A 21,922-nucleotide genomic window follows, 5' to 3' on the forward strand; every position below is an offset into this window, starting at 1 on the left:
GTATGGGTTAAATACAAGAGTTTTCCGACAAGTTGACGGTATAAGGTAGCATCAACTTCAGGAGAAGTACAAGAGACTGAAAGTTTGACTCCAGACTGAAAGGGAGAAGGGGCTGGCTTACAGTCTTCCATGTGAAAATGACGAAGAATATCACAAGCATACTTGGACTGGGAAAGGAAAATACCCTCTTGGGATTGCAAGACTTGAAGACCGAGAAAATAGTGTAAGTGTCCTAAGTCTGTCATTTCAAATTTCTTTTTAAGGCTTGACTTCACATGGTTTATAAGGTTGGGATCACTACCAGTAAGAATAAGATCATCAACATAAAGAACAAGGATGATAAGAGAGTTGCCCACTTTCTTGGTGTAGACAGTATTGTCAGAATGACACCTAGAAAAGCCAGATTCTAAAAGAAAGCTATCCATTTTGGCATACCAAGCCCGAGGAGCTTGCTTGAGGCCATAAAGGGATTTCTTAAGTCGACAAACAAGGCTGGAGTCTGTTTGTATGAAGCCAATGGGTTGTTCCATATAGATTTCTTCCTGCAAGTCCCCATGCAAGAAGGCAGATTTAACATCCATCTGATGGACTTCCCATTTTAAAGAGGCAGCAAGGGAAAGAACAAGGCGGATAGAGTTCATTTTGGCAACAGGGGAGAAGGTTTCAGTGTAGTCAATGCCTTCAACCTGTGAAAAGCCCTTAGCAACGAGACGAGCTTTATGTTTATCAACTTTCCCATCTGGTCCATACTTGGTTCTGTAAACCCATTTACATCTAACAAGTTTGCGTCCCTTTGGTAGAGGAACAAGATCCCATGTATCATTTGTCATCAATGAATGATATTCTTCATTCATAGCTGCTTCCCAATGTGGATGGCCTGAAGCTTCTGCAAAAGTGTCAGGATCATGATTTACTGGAGCTTGAGCCAGTAAAGAAGAGGCTCTTTCAAACTGAGAACGTGTACGTCGCTGATCTGTAGGATCACCGGCAAGATCACCTGCTGCATCCCGAGTAGCACGGACCCATCTTGGAAGTTGAGGATCCTGAGAAGGTGGGGGAGGATTATCATCCTCGCTTTCATCATCTGAAGAAGAAATGTTTTCAAAAGTAGAAGAGATAGGAAGAGGTGGCACATCCGCCGGACTAGGCTCGCAGGCCGATTTATTTTCATCAAATTTTACATCTCTTCTAATGATAACATTTTTGGACTTAAATGGAATAAGTCTATAACCTTTTACATCTTCAGAATATCCAACAAAAGTACATTTCTCACTCTTAGGTTCTAAAGCTTTATGCTTTTCATCTGGAATATGGGCCCATGCTTCACTTCCAAACACACGAAAGTGACTTACATCTGGTTTAATGGAACTCCAAGCTTCTTCTGGAGTGATATTCTCTAGAACCTTAGTAGGAGTGCGATTGATTATATAATTTGCACAATTAATTGCTTCGGCCCAAAAACTAAGACTGAGTCCTTTAGATTGCAGCATACAATTAGCCATTTCCTTTAAGGTGCGATTTTTCCTTTCAGCTACACCATTTTGTTGTGGAGTGTATGGAACAGTATGTTGCATTTGAATTCCATTTTCGGTGCAAAAGTTGATGAATGTGTTTTTAACATATTCTCCACCATTATCAGTTCTTAGCTTAAGAATTTGATGTCCAGATTGTTTTTCAACAAAGGCTTTGAAGGCCAAAAAAGTGTTAAATACTTCGCTCTTGAGTTTTAAGAAGTATACCCAAGTGCGTCTGGAGAAATCATCAATGAAAGTTAAGAAGTACTTGCAGCCAGAGAATGAAGCAACAGGAAGAGGACCACATAAATCACTGTGCACAAGCTGTAAAGGGGCTGAGGCGTGCCAAGAGGCACGTTTGTCAAAACTGTCCCGATGATGTTTTCCGAGTACACATCCGGAACAAACACCATCTCTGCAAGATACCATAGGAAGACCTGTCACCATATTTTCTTTACATAGATGCTGAAGGGAGCGATAGTTTAAGTGACCAAATCGCTCATGCCAAAGTTTGCTCACTTCATCATTATGAGCAACAAATACTGAGGGAAGATTGGATGACCCAAAGTTGTGAAACTTATACAACCTTTTGGAATCATCAGCAAGACCAGTAGCTAGAATCTGTTTAGGATCTTTTAGATCCTTGATTACAACATCATGAGGTGAAAATTCAACAATTTTACCTTCACCTGAATGAGTTATCTGATAGACAGATAGAAGGTTGCAGGATAAGGTTGGAACACATAATACATCATTAAACTGACCATTGTCTAGATGAACAGTTCCAGTCCCTACAACATTAAGAGATCTATCATCACCAATATATATATTTTTGGTGTTACAATCATTTAAAGAAGAAAACATGGCTTGGTTTTTGGCCATGTGACAAGAGGCTCCAGAATCAATGAGCCACTCATGAGAATGAGAAGAAGAAGAAGATACATTTAATGCATAACCAGACTGAGATGATTGATAATGACATGCAGAAAGTGCCATTCCGGAAGTTGAAGTTGAAGTAGGCTCCACATGGATGTTATGTTTCTTCATTGCGGCTTCCAAGGCTTCCATCTTCTTAAAGCATTTAGATTCTAAGTGGCCATCTCGATTACAAAAGTTACAATGTCTATCAGTCTTCTTCCATTTGTTTTTATTGGTCTTATCATTTTGCTGAAATGATCTTTCATTTTGAGGCTGAGATGGTTTAGGACCATTCTTTTGAGGATATGACTTCTTAGGATTCTTTGAATTTGGTTGCTGCTGGGCGGCTAACGCTTTCGTGGAAGAGTTTCCAAGATTAAGAAGACCAAGGTGTAAGAGTTTTTCTTGTTCTCTTATTAAGGAATCACAAAAGGAGTCAAAGGAAGGGGCCTTGTAGTCTTGTCCTTGACAAATGAAAGCTTCCCTTGTAGAATGGAAAGTGGAAACAAATACAGAGTAGGCTGGTCCCAACTTAGTAAGGATGGAATAAATAAGGTTACCATCTTCTTTCTTAACTTTAACACCTTCCAAGAGATATCTAAGGGTCTTGAATTTGGACAAGAAATCTTCAATGCAAGAAAAATTATTAGGATCCAAAGTAAGCAGCTCATTTTCAAGTTGATGGGCTCTAATTTCATTTTTAATTCCAAAAACTTTAGCAAGTTTTTCTAATGCTTCATGAGGAGTCTCAAGTTCTGCAATGTGGAATCTAAGATCAGGAGAAACAGACATCCCTATCAAACCACGTGCTTGATCTTGTCTATTTTCCCATTTTGCCGCCTTGTCTTCATCTTTTGGTTTCTTCTCTTGGTCTGTGGCTATTCTGTAGAGACCTTTACTTCTAAGTAAATCTCCCATGTAGGCTACCCATTGGAAGTAGTTAGTGCTGTCAAGAATGACTTGGCATGGACTTTCCATTTTAAAAAAACTGAAGCTGAAGATGCTGAAAGTAAGTGTTCCAATGGATAGATCTCGAAAAAATAGGCGGTTTTAAAAAAAACGGCTCTGAAAAAGGCTTCCGGATGAAGAAGTTATGGCTTTTTGAAAAAAAAATGTTGACGTTGCCGGCAAAGTGCGCGAATGTGCGGGAATGAAAAAATCCGCCCCCACAAAATGGAGACTTGAACCCAAGACCTCTACTCTCTTAAAATAGCTTTGAACCAATTGATCTATACAAAAAATTTGAGAGAGAGAGAGAGAGAGAGAGAGGGGGGGGGGGGGCCTTGGTTTGCGTGCTTGCCTTGAGAAAGCTCTTTTTCCCTACAAAACACAAAACACAAAACCCAACACGAATATGCAAAGAAAAACGAACCTTACGGCTCGAAGTTAGCTTTAGCCAAAAAAACTAGAAATTTTAAAAAAAATCTCAAAGTTAGCTTTAGCCGAAAAACTAAATATTTTTCTCAATGTTTCTGATTTTCCGAGATCACACTAAGGTGCAGGGAAAAGAGCATACGCATGAGAAAAATCCTTCCTTTCTGTTTCTGATTTGCCCAGATCGCACAGAGTCGCAGGGCAAAGAGCATACGCAGAAATGAAAGGTATAGATCCGGTTAAAAAAAAGGCTAAATAAACTGAGACCGAAATAAGCAGAGAGAAAATAACAGTAAACTGCAAAAAAAACACTGTATACCTCCCGATCTGAAAAATGACGCAGCTAGGGCTACCGGAAACCTTTTCGCGTGAAACGAAAGGGGTTCCTCACTGGAACAGATGCTCCGAACGCAACAGAGCAGTCCTCTCGGCCCGAAAGCAGTCAGAAACAGCAGATCTAGGAAACGACAGCCGCATGCAGTTCTACCGGCTTCAGATTTGGATCACCAACGGACGCGGCCCTCAAATAGCTCTGATACCATGTAGGAATTTACAGGGTAAGTTCCACAGAAAGAATACCAAAAGGACACCGCTCACAACCAGATCTCAAATCAATACACCAGTATTTTTGACGTGGTTAAAACCCTCAGAGTGCAAGGAGGGAAACAGTCCACGGCCTGTCCCAACGTGGGTACTACAAGCAATTTATTAATCAAAGAATGAAAATTTACATAAGCTTCTCTCATGCACGGATTACCCGAACAATGACCCTCCATGCGCTTTAAATAGAACTCATGGACCAATCGGGTGTCAAGCCACGGATCAAGTGTCGGTAATACCGAGGTGAGAGTGAACCGTCGGATCACTACATATCGTGACCGTCGGATTGTAAGTTACAAAATGTACAACGGTAAAGAAACACACTTTACCTAACTCTAACCTAACTCTATGCTAGACCAAGTTGAACTTAACTATATCCTATGTGTCGGAATATCCTAACAGATACCTATTCCGAACAGTGATCTTATTCAACACTCGATAGTCAATACAAAGTCTCTAAGTGTCGTCTTTATTTTGTACCAACACGATCAGGCTCCCACACGGTGATGAACTTGGCTTGATGTGCCCTTTCTGCAACAACTCCTGAATCTGCCTCTTAATTTTCTCCAGAACAGAACGTTAGTAGATCGGTACATTGGGTAGCGGTGAACTCGGGGTTAGATCAATGGAGTGCTTGACCTAATAGTGTAGGGGTACCCCTATGGGTGAGGTGAAGATGTCCGTATACTCTTCCATGACATTGTCCATCTATTGCTACCGTGCGAAGGAGCCCTGTTTGGAGGCTGTGGATATGGTAACAGTCTTCTTCTTGCCCTGAGGGAAAATCGTAAGGAAGACAAAATTTCTGGTCTAGGATATGATCTTACTACATTTCTTCGCAGAGATCAAACAAATGGTGGTAGGCAATGCTACTTCTGGTATCATGTATAACTTATTGCCCAAAGAAATAATGACTGTGGAAGGGCTAGACTCATACACAACATGACACTTCCACAATTATGGTTGGCCTAATAATACATCACAAACTTCAAGAGGAGCAACATCACATAGTACCTCATCTGTGAAGGGCTTGATGTTGTAGGGAAGGCGACATTGTTGGTTGACGCGGAGATCTCGCCCTTGGTGAAGCAATGGTGTACGACTCTGAGTGTGGTGTGGCCAATAGGCCCAACCGCTTCACGACCTCTGCTGAAATAAGGTTCTTTTGGCTTTCGTTTTCAACAATGAACTGCAACAGAGAACCCTTCACTCACATTTGTGAGTGGAAGAGCCGCTCCCCCTCCTCTGGATCTTCGGGCTCAATCTTCTGGGTCTTGGTGGTGGCAACAGTGACACTAGGCTCTACATCAATAACTTTCTTCCCTTTGTCATTCCCCTTGTCGGTTTCTGACTCAGAGTCGGAACATGCATCTGATTCGGAAGCCTTCAGCTCAACCACCAGTAACTGTTTGGGGCTCTTATGGAACTCACACCATTTCCCTGTGTCCTTATTTGTCTTCGTGGTGTTGTTCTTTGCTTGCAGTTTCGACAGGTTATCCTGGGTCGCCCCGCCTTGGCTTTGTCCTTTGTTTTTTTGTTTGGGGCGCCTTTCCCTTGCTTCGGATTCGCGAATCCAAAGTCTCGCTTCTTTTGTTTAAATTTTTGCTCGATTTTGACAACATATCGATGGGCGACACTAGGCGAGGGGATGTCCAAGAACTCCATCTCGTCCTGAATGTACTTGTGTAGATAGTCGCAGTACTTGAGTAACAAATGCCACTCAAAATCCTTGATACCTAGCTTCATGTGAAGTGCATGAAAAATATTTGTGAACTCTTGCACATCTTGGTCCCTTCCTTGCCACAGCATGGTCCACTTTATATATTTATCTTCATAGCTCTTGATAAGTTAATATTGCTCATTGATGGCATCTCAAAAAGAATTCCAAGTGGGTGCGGCTGAAAACAGTGAGGATTTCCTCTCGTCCTTTTGTTCACAATAGGTTTCCCAGCATTCTTTGACACAGGGGACGACTTTGAGGAGTGCAAAATTAATCTTTTCCCGATTGGAAAAGTGATGAACTGAAAAATATCCTTCCAACATATTTAACCATCTATCGACAACATTTGCATCTCTTTGGCCTTCAAATATGGGAATGTCAAAGTTAACTTGTACCTTAAACGGAGTGGCGCCTCCAGAGTGGCTGCTAGATGAAGATGCGTCGCATGTGGGTAGTCATTGAAAGATCTGGGCAAAGTTATCCATCATCGCGTTCCTCTATCACTCAAGGGCTTCCTCGAGCAATATTTTGAAAGGATCTCTTGCTCCCTCATCTTTCTTTTCTTCAGCCATGGGAGGTCGTTGGGGTTTTTTGAGGCTAGTCTTGCAAAGGTTCAACCAGTTCGAGCCCTAACTCCTTATACCCTGACCTCATTAGGGACATGCAAAGCAAAACAGAGAAAGAGAAGACCGCTCTGATATCATTGATCTAGACTTATGTAGGAATGCAAGAAAATACATATATAAATATAAACACAAAGATGTAGCAGAAATAAAACTTCATTCATTAACATCAAATAACTGAAATATGCTTACATACATAATGGAAATAAACTAGCTCGGGCAATGGTAGCTAATCTCTGAGAAGAGATGAGGCGACTACATGCCCCTAAACTGTGTTACAATGAGGCTCAAGGGCCTTTTTAATATTGAACAACAAAGGAAAACCATAAATAACCAAACCTTAACCCCAGGAGATGAAAATGCCAAGAGTTTGTGGGCCCCATTGGGGTTAGTTGGGAAACCAACTTCCCAGGGTCGTAACTTGGTCATATGATCTTCATTTGGCGCATACAACACGTTGGAAAGATCTCTCCGAGTAATACAGAATTCAACGTGTGCCCCTACTTACAGTTATGGGCCTACTGCGGACGTCAAAAAACGTCATTTAGGGGGTCAAAACAACTTTGGAAGTTTAGGACCCGAAAAATTGCTAAAAATAGTAAATGTTGTTATAATCAAGGAAACAGATGAAACCGACTAGAGGTCTAGGTGGAATAGTCAGATGGCTACCAATATCCACCTAGATCACTAAAACCAACTATGCTTGCTCTCATACAACACAAGTTCTTGGAGGAACATTGTGAAGGGGTCAGACTTCCAGTTGCATCTTGTCTTAGTAACATCATGAGACTAACCGCCCCTATAGCTCCTTACAATGATCATGTCATGAGGAGAGTTTTCCAGCTAATAGTAGAAACCTTGCGAGACTTGGATAATTTTGTGGGTCCTACATTTGAGAATAATCTTTAGGTTTTGGAAATTATGGCCATGACTAGGACTTATGAAATCATGTTTGATCTAGAGTGTGATGACTTGATCCTACAAATGTTCCAGTGATTTTTGAGCATTAGGAGACATCATTTGGACTAAGTCAAAACACACATGTAGTCCATCTTGTCATCATGTATGGGAGGTCGTGATGCCATTTGCCGGAAGTTGCAGTCTCGATTGTTGTCCATTTGGAGGAGAGAATAGTTGGTCTCACCTGCTGCTTATGAGCTAGTCAAAAGGTTGGTTGAGCAAAACATAAATCTTCTCAGGAGGCAGTTGACCAGGGAGGAGCAACTGAGAGTTGATGGGACATGCAACAAGAACGAGTTAAGGAGAAAGGGTCTTTGCTTCATCTGCAAGGAACCTTGGGGACTTGACCACTCATGCTTGAGTGACACAGAGGGGATGATAGAGGTAGATCAAGGGGAGACTCATTCTGACCTTCCAGATGAGGATTCTTTTGAAGAGCATCAACAAGCATGTGGGGATGATGGCAACAACCATGATATGCATAACTATCTGGTGGATAGGTTTGATGAGCAACAAATTATTCCCATACAGGGAGGAGACCAGGGAGATGAGCTATCAGTAGAAATCCAACATGGTGAGCACATAGAGGAGCTTGAGCAGACCTGTAGAGATGTTGACAACAACCCAAATATACATCCATGTTCGATGAGTCAGCATGTGTGGCACATAGTGGAGCACAATATGCTTGATGGGCCATTTTTGGAGAGTCAACTAGTGGCTCATATTGAGCCCATGATGGAGGAGGATGAGTAGCAATCCCTGGGGCCAACCATTGATGAGGGGCATACAGATGTGCAGGATGCCAGCAGGGAGGTAGTATTTGCAGACATTGGTCATCAGGAGGCATTGGGACCTAATAGGGCAATTTTGGTAGGTGACGAGTGGATCGGTGGGGCATGGAGTTTCCGGTCAGATGAGGGAGGCTCTTTTGGAGATAGTGGTGCATCCATCTTTGCGTCTACCCATTGATGAGGTGCAAGTAGATGCAATGGCAGCTAGCAAAGCTGCAGTATTTCCAGGCAGCAACCCTATTTAGGAGCACATAGACAGGGCGAGCAACACAGAGTTTCCCACTTATAGGGAGAGATGCAAGGATTCCTGGACATATGTGGTTGATTGGTTGGGCAGAGCTGCATAAGTTAAGCATGGTGCAACACAGTGGACTCGTACAATATACATGTGCACATGTATTCGACCCTTCCCATGGGATGGATTGGCTAGAGATTATGAGTTGGAATCTTGTTAGTGGCACGATATTCTCAGTCGGGAGCATAGTACCGTAGGGATCCTTAGACATGAGGAGTACTAGATGCTCTAGTTGGTAGTGGGAGGTAGGCCAACAACTTTCTAGCACTTTAGGCCTACATCTACATAGTGGGACTGACCTTGGCCTATGCCAAGGGTTGGATTGGAGAGAGGTGATGAGTTGGTACACGGTTAATGGAGCAACATTCATAGCCGGAGCTATAGTACAGCAAGAGCCATGGAGCATTGATGTTTGTCTTGGGTGGCATTGGGATCTAGGAGGATTTGTTGATGACAGTCAGAGATTGGTCTTGAATCCAGGCATTGAGGCGTCCGTTCATGGTGGGTTGACACGAGGCATAACATCTCCCAGTGGTTTGTATGGGATCCGGGCATTGGGTCTCAGTGGCATTGGGCCACCAGACTGATCCACAAGTTTGGATTGCTTGAGGGCAAGCAATCTTAGGGTGAGAGGATTTGTGATGTTCGTTTTTCTAGTGTTCCTTATGGCATGGTTAGAATGGGCTTTCAGGGTTGGAGACAGACAGGTCATAGTTGCAGGTTTACATCATCAGTGGGCCCAGGGGATTTTGGAGATGTTTGATGGGGTCTAGAGGAGTTCATTTGCCATATTCCATCATCAGGATTGATTCTGCACAACTGGCTTCTCATTCCATTGCATTCTGACAATTCTCGTAATAAGGGGTTATTATTGTGCCTAACTCGGTTAATTACGCTTAAGGTGGCATTCTAAGAGGAATACGTGACATAACACCTTAGTGCAATACCTCGTTGGAACCGGAACAAGAAGATCTACAAGATGGGATGGTTAGAATTGATTTTCAATGGCCTGAGGAGGCATGGTGGCCACTTTACCATTTTCCCACATTAAAAAGATATTTTAGTTGAAATAAAAAAAGGGAAATGTGCTCAATGATTAAAATAATAATAAAATAGGAGGTTCTAGAGGGGTCCATCAGATCTATAAAAAGAGGAAGAGGAGGCCATTAGAGGACATCTTGGAATTGACCATAATCTTGTGTGTGAGGTTTGAGACCTTGATTCTCTACTTCAATAGCCCTAGGACAGAAACCCTCGGGTATGTTGTTGAGTGTTGGACGAAAACCCAACACTTCTTGAGGAGACTTCATCTAGGAGTTTCATAGAGCTTCAGTGATATTGGAGTGAGGACCATTCAGGTCCTCAATTGGAGCTTCATCGTTTTTTTTCAGTTGATTCAATGGCAGTTGTTGTTAGAGGGAGATTGCAGTCGTTGTGGAGATTTGAGAGATTGGGATCGGCGTAGCAGCAGAATATTTGGAGGTCCACTTAGTTATTTCTCTTCTATTTTACTTCCAGTTGTACTCTGCATGCTATATTATAATAAATAAAGTTGAGTCATTCCTTGTGATGCATTTTCTAATGTTATTTGAGTTTTTGTGCTTACTTCTCCAAATTATCAATGTAGTTGTCGTATTTTCTCGATTTGCCAAAATAGTTGTGCTTGAATAATTTTTGGATTCCTATTTACTAGTGCATTCTGGTGTAATTTCGGGGGTTTTTTGGGCAAAAGTGTCGGCATAAAAACTTATAAAGAAAATTCTCATAAAAATACCACAAAATTTCCGAAAGGAATATTACAAATTTCCATTTCCTATATGGCAGCAGCAACAAAAATTTATTGGGTCAGCACAGAAATTGGGGAGGAGCTTCTACAACACTTGGGCTTCATTATTATCACCTGAGTTTTGCCTTGCTTGCTTGTAGCAAGCCCAGGTTCTACTATTACCATCTATTTGTACCCATTCTGTTCATATTAATAAAATGGCTCAGATATTTGGTTCATATTTCTGGTGTTTAATTCTTGTGCCTGCATGTTTTTGAGATTGCAGTTTGTAGTTAGTTCATAGCCTCTGTTATTTCCTGTATTTTTCAATTTGGAACATTACGTTTGGATGTCTTTTATACTTCATCTGGTGCCATTTTTTAGCAAATGGGAATCTGATTTTTTGCTCACTAGGATGGATGTTGTCCCTTCCTGGATAAAACAGTCATAGAGGCGGGGTAATGATGGGAATATTATTAGGTATCTGGAAGTTACATTTGGTGATAATGTCTCTCGTTAACTAACATGTGGGGCTGGCATGTTCAAAAGCTCCAACATAGGAATTAGACAATTTTGAAGGTGTCTTTTGCAAAACTGGTACCTGTTTCAGAATCCAACACCATTTGCAAGTTCCATGTTACTTGAAAATGAAATTATCATAAGCCCATCTTTAGATTCCAGCAAAACATAATCCAATAAAATTTGTACAAAGCAGCCTTTTTGCATTCACTAAGAAACCATCCAAAGCAAGAATTTTTATATTTTTTATGATCAAATATCTAATCTTTAATTAGGAAGAAAAACTGTATCTCAAACCATTGCAGAAGCATTTTAATTATTGAATGTTGAGTTTTTTTCAAGTTCATAACACTGAAAAGTAAAAAATTACCGGATCAGGCTTTTTGCGAGGCACAATATCCCCTGCAAATATTGATATTGCATCAGCTCGTGGTGGACCCAACAAGCATTGCACAATGGCTGAAACCTGTAGGTCACACATCAACGATAAAGGACCAAAGTTGGTATTTAAAACTTTAATCTAAACAAGAATTGCATTCAGTACCATGTTTAGTTTTTATATTTCTAAATATGTAAGAACATACACCATAGCCTTTACGAGCAAGATATGAAAAATTGTGCTGTATTTCAAAAGTTGTTATTTCATGGTGAATAGTTAGAAACTAATATTTAGCTTTCACAGCTCCATACGTTTAAGTCTATTTGGTTTTCTATTTGGAAGATACAGAGCAACCCTGTCTGGTCGTTTGCTTATTAAGGATGCTAGGTCTCTTGAATTTTTTCCTGGAAAACACATCTTTGGTAAACCACCAGGCTCCTCCCCTCATTCTAAGGATGGTACCCAAGGTAAACAGGCCATGTAGACTATTATATACTGACCCAGTAGGGACATCAATATTCAAGTGAGGTTCACATACACAGAGGCAGCCAGGCCAGAGACTTGAACCTGAGATCTCCTGCATGCTATTCATAGATCCCAACCACTCGAACTAGCCCATTGAACTATGCTAGGTCTATTGATGCAGCTGCATACTCTTATTTTATCTCAGATTTAGTAGTGCTGAGGAAGAGGATATAAGCTTCATTAGATATACTGTTCCACTATTTTGTTTTGCTGATATAAATAGTTTTGTATAAATATAGGATGCATTTAAAAAAATAAAACTAATTAGCTTGCCTAAATGCTATAATCAATATTATCATTTGTGATTTGATTATAAGCATTTTAAAACAAACAACCAAGAAGTTCTAACGAGAGAAACCTTTCCATATTCCTTTAGTAGAATTTTGTCCAAGAGAAAAGGTATGATCCATAATGATGTACTTGAAAGAAGTATTTTACTGAATCAGTTTGAGAATTTTGTGTGAGAGGACGAGAGAGAATATGTGGTAGTTGCAAAGTAGACATATGAAGTTTTCATAAAACCAATCATTAGATTCTCTTTTTAAAATGACCTAGAAGTAAGCTCTCAAAATATTATGTTGGGGAGTTACAAGAAACTTACAGTCATGATCATGAATTGAGATGTTACAATATACCAAGTGCCGTTAGGTGTCATCATAGTATTTTAAGCAGTTACAGAGAATCTTATGGGAGTTACAAATGAAGATAAAGGAACCTACAAGTGTCCTGTCGAATCTTCTGCCATAGAGTCTTGTAAATAATATTTGCACCAAGTCTCACAAAACAATATTGGCAGTTACACTCTCATCCCACCTATAAAAACTTAAAAGCATCAAGCTCAACATGAAAAAAGGGAGAAAGTGAGAGGGAACAAAATTGTATTGCACGAAACATTCTCAAAGTCATCTCTGTAATGGATCTAGTATTATGAGGACCCCCTAGGGTATTAGAGTGTTTTCAAGGAATTATGAATAATTCGCTTTTATTTGAAGGTCCTGTTACCCCGCTTGTCAATAGGGGTACCTATATATTTCAGGGCAGCATTCAATACCACTGTAAGCCCAAGGTCACAAGTCAAAAGCCATGTAAAAACCATGTGAGTCCTTGCATTAGGTATCCAAGACTTGTGCATTGTCATTGAGCTTGTATTCAGTGGTTTGGTCAGACCATGCTTTGTCCCTTGAAGTTCCACTTAAGGTCACTGTGATATTCCTACTTAGTATTATACTAAGTAAATATCAATTTTGCTCATTTTTGGTTTATTACATGGATGCACTTAGGAGAAGTGGGCTTAGAGGACCCACATTTGATTTTTGGCATAAGAGGCACTCCAACATTAGAGTTAGAGGAAAGATTGCGGCCTTGGTGGAGCGTGGGGGCCACCACAAGGGAATTTCAGCCCACATGGAGAGTACGCTCTCATTGGAGCGGAATTGGTGTGAGGAGTTCGATGTGGGCCCACATGGGCAATCTTGGAGGCAGCTTGACAAAAGGAAAAAGGGACTTTCATTTTGCTCATTCATCTATCATTTCAGAAATTGTCTCTTGACATAGCACGCTTGAGTAGGAGCCAAGTCTGCATGTGTTGTTCAACACACGGGTGTTTCCGAGCAGAGATCCCAACCCTTACTTCGGTGGACTTCGAGTGCCAGCCCAAGGAGGGAGTTCTACTTAGTCCCGAACCATACCAGCAGCAGTGAGGTCGTACTACAGTAGAGGGGAAGCTACAACAGCACAAGGATTGCACAGTATTGGGTAGAGTCACTCCGAGAGGTTGAGGAGTGAGTGGAGTTTGAGGTGGAGACTTGGAGGGAAGGACTAGGAAGCCTTCTAACAGGGATTGCAGGCATTTTTGGGGCATTTAGTCTGAAAAATCGATGACCCTGTTGACCACTACCGGTCAACTACCCATGCAGTACCCCCCCTTTTTCTTTGCGAAAAGGGGCAGCACCTGATCGACATGTCCGTGCCATCCTGCAGTCATCAGCAGTTTCATCATTTTAATTGTAAACCCAGTCTGCATGTATGAATTGTAAATAATCCTAGCAGATATGAGTCATGTATGTAAATTGCCTAGGTGGACCTAACTTTCTAATGATAATCTACGTCCCGGAAGGTTTTTCGTCTCACCGATCTACGATCGGCAGAGTTTTCCTTCAACCTGACCCCAAAGCCGGGATGCATTTTGTTATTAGAACTTTAGGAGAATCCTAGTGTGTTAATCTGCTAGATTATAGTTGTGTCGCTGAACTGGGTGGTTTATGAGGGTCTATGTTAAAGTGGGTTTGTCCCCTTAAGATGTAAATTGTAAAAGTCATGATGTAATGTGTCTTGAGGGTTGAAAAATGTTTTAAATCCCCTCATGAGTCCTAGGTCCTAGGTGATGTTTCCGAAGGCTTAGTTCGGTGATCCATTTAAAAAAAATAAATAAAAATTATAAAATAAATAAAAATTATAAAATTATAAAAATGAATAAATAAAAATTATAAAAAATCATAAAATAGAGCAAAAACCCTAAAATAATAAAATAATAATTTTTTAAGTGAATGCATGCAAAATATTATTTTTTAATAATTCGACGGATGAGATTAAGAGATGTCTTGATCTTCATCGACGGTCGAGATCATTTCGACATGGATCACTCGAACTAGCCGTTGGGATCATTTCCTTTAAATAGGGTGCTAGGGGTCATTTTCAGATCATTGGAATAAGATCTGTGAGTCTGGTACTGAAGAAGCTCTCTTGTAAATCTGTTTCTAGTTAATAAAAGAAGACTTTGGGGTCCATATCTTGCTGGTGTTACTCTCTTGAAATGCTGTGAGATTGTTTAATTTTCTGCATATTTTATTTATAGCCATTAATAATAGCTTATTGTAGAGTATTGTGAGCACAGGTATCTTGTTCACTTGCTGGGGTTTGAGTGTTGTTAGGGTTTCTGAAGTAATGGCAGGTATCTCCATTACTTTTTGAGATCTAGCAGCATTTTTGCCCTCTTTACTGATGGTTGAAGTGAGCTGTGCAGGAAAACTCTTACTGAAGAAGATTGTCGGGCGTTAGGGGAAGTTCTCCGCTGAACCAGCCAACTCCCGCAAGCATTTTTTGCTGAGCCCAGTTGGATTTGATCCTGGGTCTATCATTCAGTTTATTTTTCTAATTTGCATGAGAGATTTTCTGAAGTTCTTCACAGTGAAAACCTGAAATTTTTATTCTTTAAAATATTTCTGTGCTTATCGCTGAATTTGGCTGTTAAGGGGCCAAAATCTGTAATTATTTAGTTGGGTTTTGGGTTTTCAGTCTTTGTTTTATGCACATATTTTTAGGGTTTTGTCCTTCCTTTGCAGGTTACAAGTGCATTTTGTTTGAGAAACATTTCAAGGGTTTTTTGGAGCAGTATTTCCAAAATTTTAAAAAAATTACAGCTGCCGCCATCAAACTTTGTGGGCCTGCACCTGTTCAATGCAGTAAAAAGGGATCGCGTCTGCAAATCAAAATCGTTGCAGCTCTCAGAATCGGGGAAGGGACCATATTTTTCACGCAAAGTGAATCTGAGGGTTGTGTTTCGAACGCATTCAGCATTGGCAAACAGTATTATCGCTCTCCAAAAAACACACAGAGATCCGCCGGCTCTCAGTCCACAGTCATCCGCCAGTTGAAAAGGAAATCTCGGATCCGTCAAGTATCAGCTCTCAACGTGTATCTACCCACACGCAGAAATGATGGCTTTGAACGAGACAGCGTAAGCGTGATTTTGGTGGAATGGCCAAAAAACCAACGATTCACTCTTAGCGTTCAGTACGCCTCACGCATTTCGGATTTGAGGCTGAAGGGTACGTGCTAGGCATCGTTTCACTGTGTCCAGCGAGTTACCAGTGTGCAATTCTTGCAAAATGTTCGAAATTATCTGCCATGCTCACCACCGGCTCAACGTTTTTTGGGTTTTACGATCCCTGTACCCGCAAATAAAAAAAAAATAAAAAAAATCTCATCAACGCCGCAACAGCACGTCATTTCGTCCAGCGTAAGAGGGTGACTGTGCGTCTCTACGAGTGGTCATCAGGTGCGGTTAATCTTCAGTGGCCAGGTATTCTCTGACGAATCGTTTTCTCCAGCGGAAGCCTCATGCATTTTTCTCTGGTTAGGGTCGGCTTCAGGTTTCGCGTCCTCCTTGTTTCCTGGTTATTCTTCGGTTTTTGATATGCAGTGCATGGTCACATCTTAGACTAGGGTTTAGCAATCGTTTCAATTTTCATTTCTTTTAGATTTTAATGGTATTTTAATTGAGTTTTCGTTTTAGATTTTGATTTAATAAAAAGCTCATAAAAAGGTAAAAACATAAAAAATCTTTCTTCAGTTTTGTTTAATTTTAGTTAAGTTCTGACCGTTTTAAAAAAATATTTTTTTTTTTTTTTTGGGTTTAGTTAAAGATTTGAACTTTAATTTAGTTTTGATTTTTTTTTATTGTTTTGCCTTAATTTAGAAATAATTTTTTTTTTAAATTTAGCTTAGCAATTTAAATTTTATTAATCTTTAGTTTCATTTTTATATGGTTTCACTTTTAAAAAAAAAAAAAAATTAGATTTTTTTTAGTTTCATTTTTTAAAACAAAAAATAAAATAAAATAAAATATTTGGAAAATTTTCTGTTTTGTCGAATTCGGTTATTTTCAGGAACTATCATGTTATATCTTTCATGCTGAGATCTAAATTTTCAAATCGAGATACGAAATATGATATCTGGTTAATAATATATGACTCTCGTGGTGGTTTAAAGCATTTATCTTTTCAAAATTCCCAGTTGCTGGATATCGTCTTGGTCATTCTAAGAGCATTGTGATGACAAATGATTGCTGTTCACAGTTTATGTTTCTATATCATCTAACAAGTAATCGTTTTAACCACAATCTCTTAAGGCACTGGTCTGCTAAATTAATCAAATCCATCTAGTGCTTATCATATCGTGTCTCGTGTCTCCCAACCACTGTTTGGCAGTTGGTCTTCATTATCTCATAGGGTCTACCCCCCTTAACCGCGGGAGACAGGCTTAAACGGAGGGATCGGGGATCAGAGTGACAGCCCCCGGTCTGAGCGTTGTCGTGTCAATCTGTGCGACAACATTTTTTGGCGCCGTTGCCGGGGAAATTGTTTTCTCGGCGTTTCAACGACAATCTTCCTTCTCTTTTTTTTTCTTTTCATCTGGCCCGGCAATGCCAACATTTTTGGCGCCGTTGCCGGGGACAGAGTTTTTCTGTTCCTGGAGTTTCATCGACATTCATCTTCTCATCTCTCATCTCTCAGTTGAGCTGGCAGATTCAATATTTTTGGCATCTTTTCATCCCATATCAGCGGCATCTCTTGGGTTTGTTTCTTGTTTGGGTGGCGACTCCATTTTCTCATTTTTCCAGACAAGAAGCCTTCCTCATATCTGCTTGTTGATTGCTTTCTGGATCTTAGAATCAGATTCATTGTTCAAGTGGCGACTCCACTTCTTTCATCTTTTGATTTTCTTGAGCAGAGATCTAATTCTATCATCCATTTAATCCCTTATTGTTCATCATGGATTATTCATTTAAACCATGTCGTTTTACTGAACGTCTCCATGATTTTCCAGAAGAGGCCATTCCTAAATTACCTATTTTCTCGGGTGGTGATTCAATCGCTGTTAGAAGGCATCTAGGCTTGTTTACTCGCATAATGGTCATATATTGTAGACCCCCTCAGTTTAATCATGAAGATATCAAAATGCGTCTATTTGTCCTTTCTTTAGAAGATGATGCTTTGAATTGGTTTAACAATTTTCCTAAGGATTCTTTCACTTCTTTAGAAGACATTATCAATGCTTTTAAAGATAGATATGGTTATCCAAACAGCTTGCCTTCTGCCCCTAAAATTGTGCAAAAGAAAGAAAGTAATCTTATAAAAGGACCAGCTGTTGAAGAAAGATTTCAAGATCAGAATGTGTCATCCACCAGTACTATTGCAGATCAAGACCATGATAGTGAAAAAGCAGGGACAAATGATAATGAAAAGGAAGAACAAAAGCAAATTATACGAGACCTAATGATGCTGGTAAAAAATATGGAAAGCAATCAAGCTAATTATGTCAATGATGTCAAAACTTTATGCACCCACCTGGAAAAACGTAATAGGGAGATGGAGATCATGCAAAATCAGCGTACTAAAGAAATTGAAGCCATGAAGACTAATCATGAAACAGAAATTAGATTCATGCACAGCAAAATTTCAGGCTTAGAAGAAAATATGATGACCATGAAAGCTGATCATGATAGGGAAATTGATTCCATGCAAAACAAGTTATTAACTATGGATGAAGAAATGACTATCATGACGTTCAATCATAATAATCAGTTGGCTAACATGCAAGCAAATCATAGAGAAGAAATAAATTCCATGCAGCATTGCTTGATGAACATGAAGGAAAAGAACGATAAAGTAACAAAAGACATGGAAGAACATCATGCCAGACAAATCAGTGCTATAAAGGTTGAACACTCTAATCAGATGGATGCCATTAAAATATAGGTTCAAAAGTTTCAACAATGGTCAGAGGATAAGAGAAACCAGGGGACATCAACAGATCAGGAGCCTTCTCATTTGTCACAACAAGTTCCATCTTATTATGAGGAGGTCATTGGTTCAATTGAAAGATGGTTAATTGAAGGTGATCCAGATAGACTTAAAAACGACAAAGATCAGATGCAGGATAAAGAAAGACATATCACGCATACTTCATCTGATAGTTTTGAAACAGAAAGTTCCAGGTCATCAGTAATTCAACCTGCCAGAAAGAAGAAGCGCAAAAGAAAGAAAATGAGACGAAGATTTGATGCATCAGACGGCCGCGAGCAGCTTGATTTTTGGATAGGAAAAAGTCCTACCATATGCAGAATTGGACATGGCACATCCGATAAGCAGCCGACAGATTTGCCTGAAAGCAGGCAAATGCTCAGTATACACTATATTGAACACATCTGATGCCATGGGGCATCCTTTGTATTGTATTTCTAACCCTACTTGTCATTTCAGCATTTTCGTTTCGGTTTTAGGATTAGATTTGCTTTTCTAGATTAGTTAATAAATGAAGAGCTCATATCTTTCCTGTGCTTAATGTTATATGATGATTTTTGGACGGACGCTACTTATATTTTATTGTGTGTTGTATGGATGCAGATTCTGGATTCTCACATTCCTACAGAGCAGCAATGTGTCCCCAAGTAGAGCCAGATGTTGACCACTACCGGTCAACTACCCATGCAGTACCCCCCCTTTTTCTTTGCGAAAAGGGGCAGCACCTGATCGACATGTCCGTGCCATCCTGCAGTCATCAGCAGTTTCATCGTTTTAATTGTAAACCCAGTCTACATGTATGAATTGTAAATAATCCTAGCAGATATGAGTCATGTATGTGAATTGCCTAGGTGGACCTAACTTTCTAATGATAATCTACGTCCCGGAAGGTTTTTCGTCTCACCGATCTACGATCGGCAGAGTTTTCCTTCAACCTGACCCCAAAGCCGGGATGCATTTTGTTATTAGAACTTTAGGAGAATCCTAGTGTGTTAATCTGCTAGATTATAGTTTTCGTAATGCTGTGTTCCGGTTGATCGAACTCGTGCCATATCATGTGTCATTTTATTAAACAACCACTTGGGCTCCGAGGACAAACACAAAAATCTGCTAGATTATAGTTGTGTCGCTGAACTGGGTGGTTTATGAGGGTCTATGTTAAAGTGGGTTTGTCCCCTTAAGATGTAAATTGTAAAAGTCATGATGTAATGTGTCTTGAGGGTTGAAAAATGTTTTAAATCCCCTCATGAGTCCTAAGTCCTAGGTCCTAGGTGATGTTTCCGAAGGCTTAGTTCGGTGATCCATTTAAAAAAAATAAATAAAAATAATAAAATAAATAAAATAAATAAAAATTATAAAATTATAAAAATTATAAAAATGAATAAATAAAAATTATAAAAAATCATAAAATAGAGCAAAAACCCTAAAATAATAAAATAATAATTTTTTAGTGAATGCATGCAAAATATTATTTTTTAATAATTCGACGGATGAGATTAAGAGATGTCTTGATCTCCATCGACGGTCGAGATCATTTCGACATGGATCACTCGAACTAGCCGTTGGGATCATTTCCTTTAAATAAGGTGCTAGGGGTCATTTTCAGATCATTGGAATAAGATCTGCGAGTCTGGTACTGAAGAAGCTCTCTTGTAAATCTGTTTCTGGTTAATAAAAGAAGACTTTGGGGTCCATATCTTGCTGGTGTTACTCTCTTGAAATGCTGTGAGATTGTTTAATTTTCTGCATATTTTATTTTCAGCCATTAATAATAGCTTATTGTAGAGTATTGTGAGCACAGGTATCTTGTTCACTTGTTGGGGTTTGAGTGTTGTTAGGGTTTCTGAAGTAATGGCAGGTATCTCCATTACTTTTTGAGATCTAGCAGCATTTTTGCCCTCTTTACTGATAGTTGAAGTGAGCTGTGCAGGAAAACTCTTACTGAAGAAGATTGCCGGGCGTTATGGGAAGTTCTCGGCTGAACCAGCCAACTCCCGCAAGCATTTTTTGCTGAGCCCAGTTGGATTTGATCCTGGGTCTATCATTCAGTTTATTTTTCTAATTTGCATGAGAAATTTTCTGAAGTTCTTCACAGTGAAAACCTGAAATTTTTATTCTTTAAAATATTTCTGTGCTTATCGCTGAATCTGGCTGTTAAGGGGCCAAAATCTGTAATTATTTAGTTGGGTTTTGGGTTTTCAGTCTTTGTTTTATGCACATATTTTTAGGGTTTTGTCCTTCCTTTGCAGGTTACAAGTGCATTTTGTTTGAGAAACGTTTCAAGGGTTTTTTGGAGCAGTATTTCCAAAATTTTAAAAAAATTACAGCTGCCGCCATCAAACTCTGTGGGCCTGCACCTGTTCAATGCAGTATCAAGGAATCGCGTCTGCAAATCAAAATCGTTGCAGCTCTCAGAATCGGGGAAGGGACCATATTTTTCACGCAAAGTGAATCTGAGGGTTGTGTTTCGAACGCATTCAGCATTGGCAAACAGTATTATCGCTCTACAAAAAACACACAGCGATCCGCCGGCTCTCAGTCCACAGTCATCCGCCAGTTGAAAAGGAAATCTCAGATCCGTTAAGTATCAGCTCTCAACATGTATCTACCCACGCGCAGAAATGATGGCTTTGAACGAGACAGCGTAAGCGTGATTTTGGTGGAATGGCCAAACAACCAACGATTCACTCTTAGCGTTCAGTACGCCTCACGCATTTCGGATTTGAGGCTGAAGGGTACGTGCTGGGCATCGTTTCACTGTGTCCAGCGAGTTACCAGTGTGCAATTCTTGCAAAACGTTCGAAATTATCTGCCATGCTCACCACCGGCTCAGCGTTTTTTGGGTTTTACGATACCTGTACCCGCAAATAAAAAAAAATCTCATCAACGCCGCAGCAGCACGTCATTTCGTCCAGCGTAAGAGGGTGACTGTGCGTCTCTACGAGTGGTCATCAGGTGCGGTTAATCTTCAGTGGCCAGGTATTCTCTGACGAATCGTTTTCTCCAGCGGAAGCCTCATGCATTTTTCTCTGGTTAGGGTCGGCTTCAGGTTTCGCGTCCTCCTTGTTTCCTGGTTATTCTTCGATTTTTGATATGCAGTGCGTGGTCACGTCTTAGACTAGGGTTTAGCAATCGTTTCAATTTTCATTTCTTTTAGATTTTAATGGTATTTTAATTGAGTTTTCGTTTTAGATTTTGATTTAATAAAAAGCTCATAAAAAGGTAAAAACATAAAAAATCTTTCTTCAGTTTTGTTTAATTTTAGTTAAGTTCTGACCGTTTTAAATTTTTTTATTTTTTTTTTTGGGTTTAGTTAAAGATTTGAACTTTAATTTAGTTTTGATTTTTTTTTATT

General features: G+C 39.9%; 1 protein-coding gene across 1 annotated transcript in view; it reads right to left on the minus strand.

Moving 5' to 3' along the window:
* The window catches only part of LOC149205700 (CBBY-like protein), a 327,551-nt gene that overhangs the window by 161,115 nt on the left and 144,514 nt on the right, over positions 1-21,922 (minus strand). The window contains exon 5 of the mRNA XM_089393530.1: positions 11,450-11,545. Coding sequence (XP_089249656.1) covers positions 11,450-11,545 — 96 coding nt within the window. The remainder of the gene's footprint in view (positions 1-11,449; positions 11,546-21,922) is intronic.

The sequence above is a fragment of the Pinus tabuliformis genome, chromosome 1_2 (assembly GCF_031772625.1).
Source record: "Pinus tabuliformis cultivar Carrire ecotype Pingquan chromosome 1_2, CPIR1, whole genome shotgun sequence".
NCBI lineage: Eukaryota > Viridiplantae > Streptophyta > Pinopsida > Pinales > Pinaceae > Pinus > Pinus tabuliformis.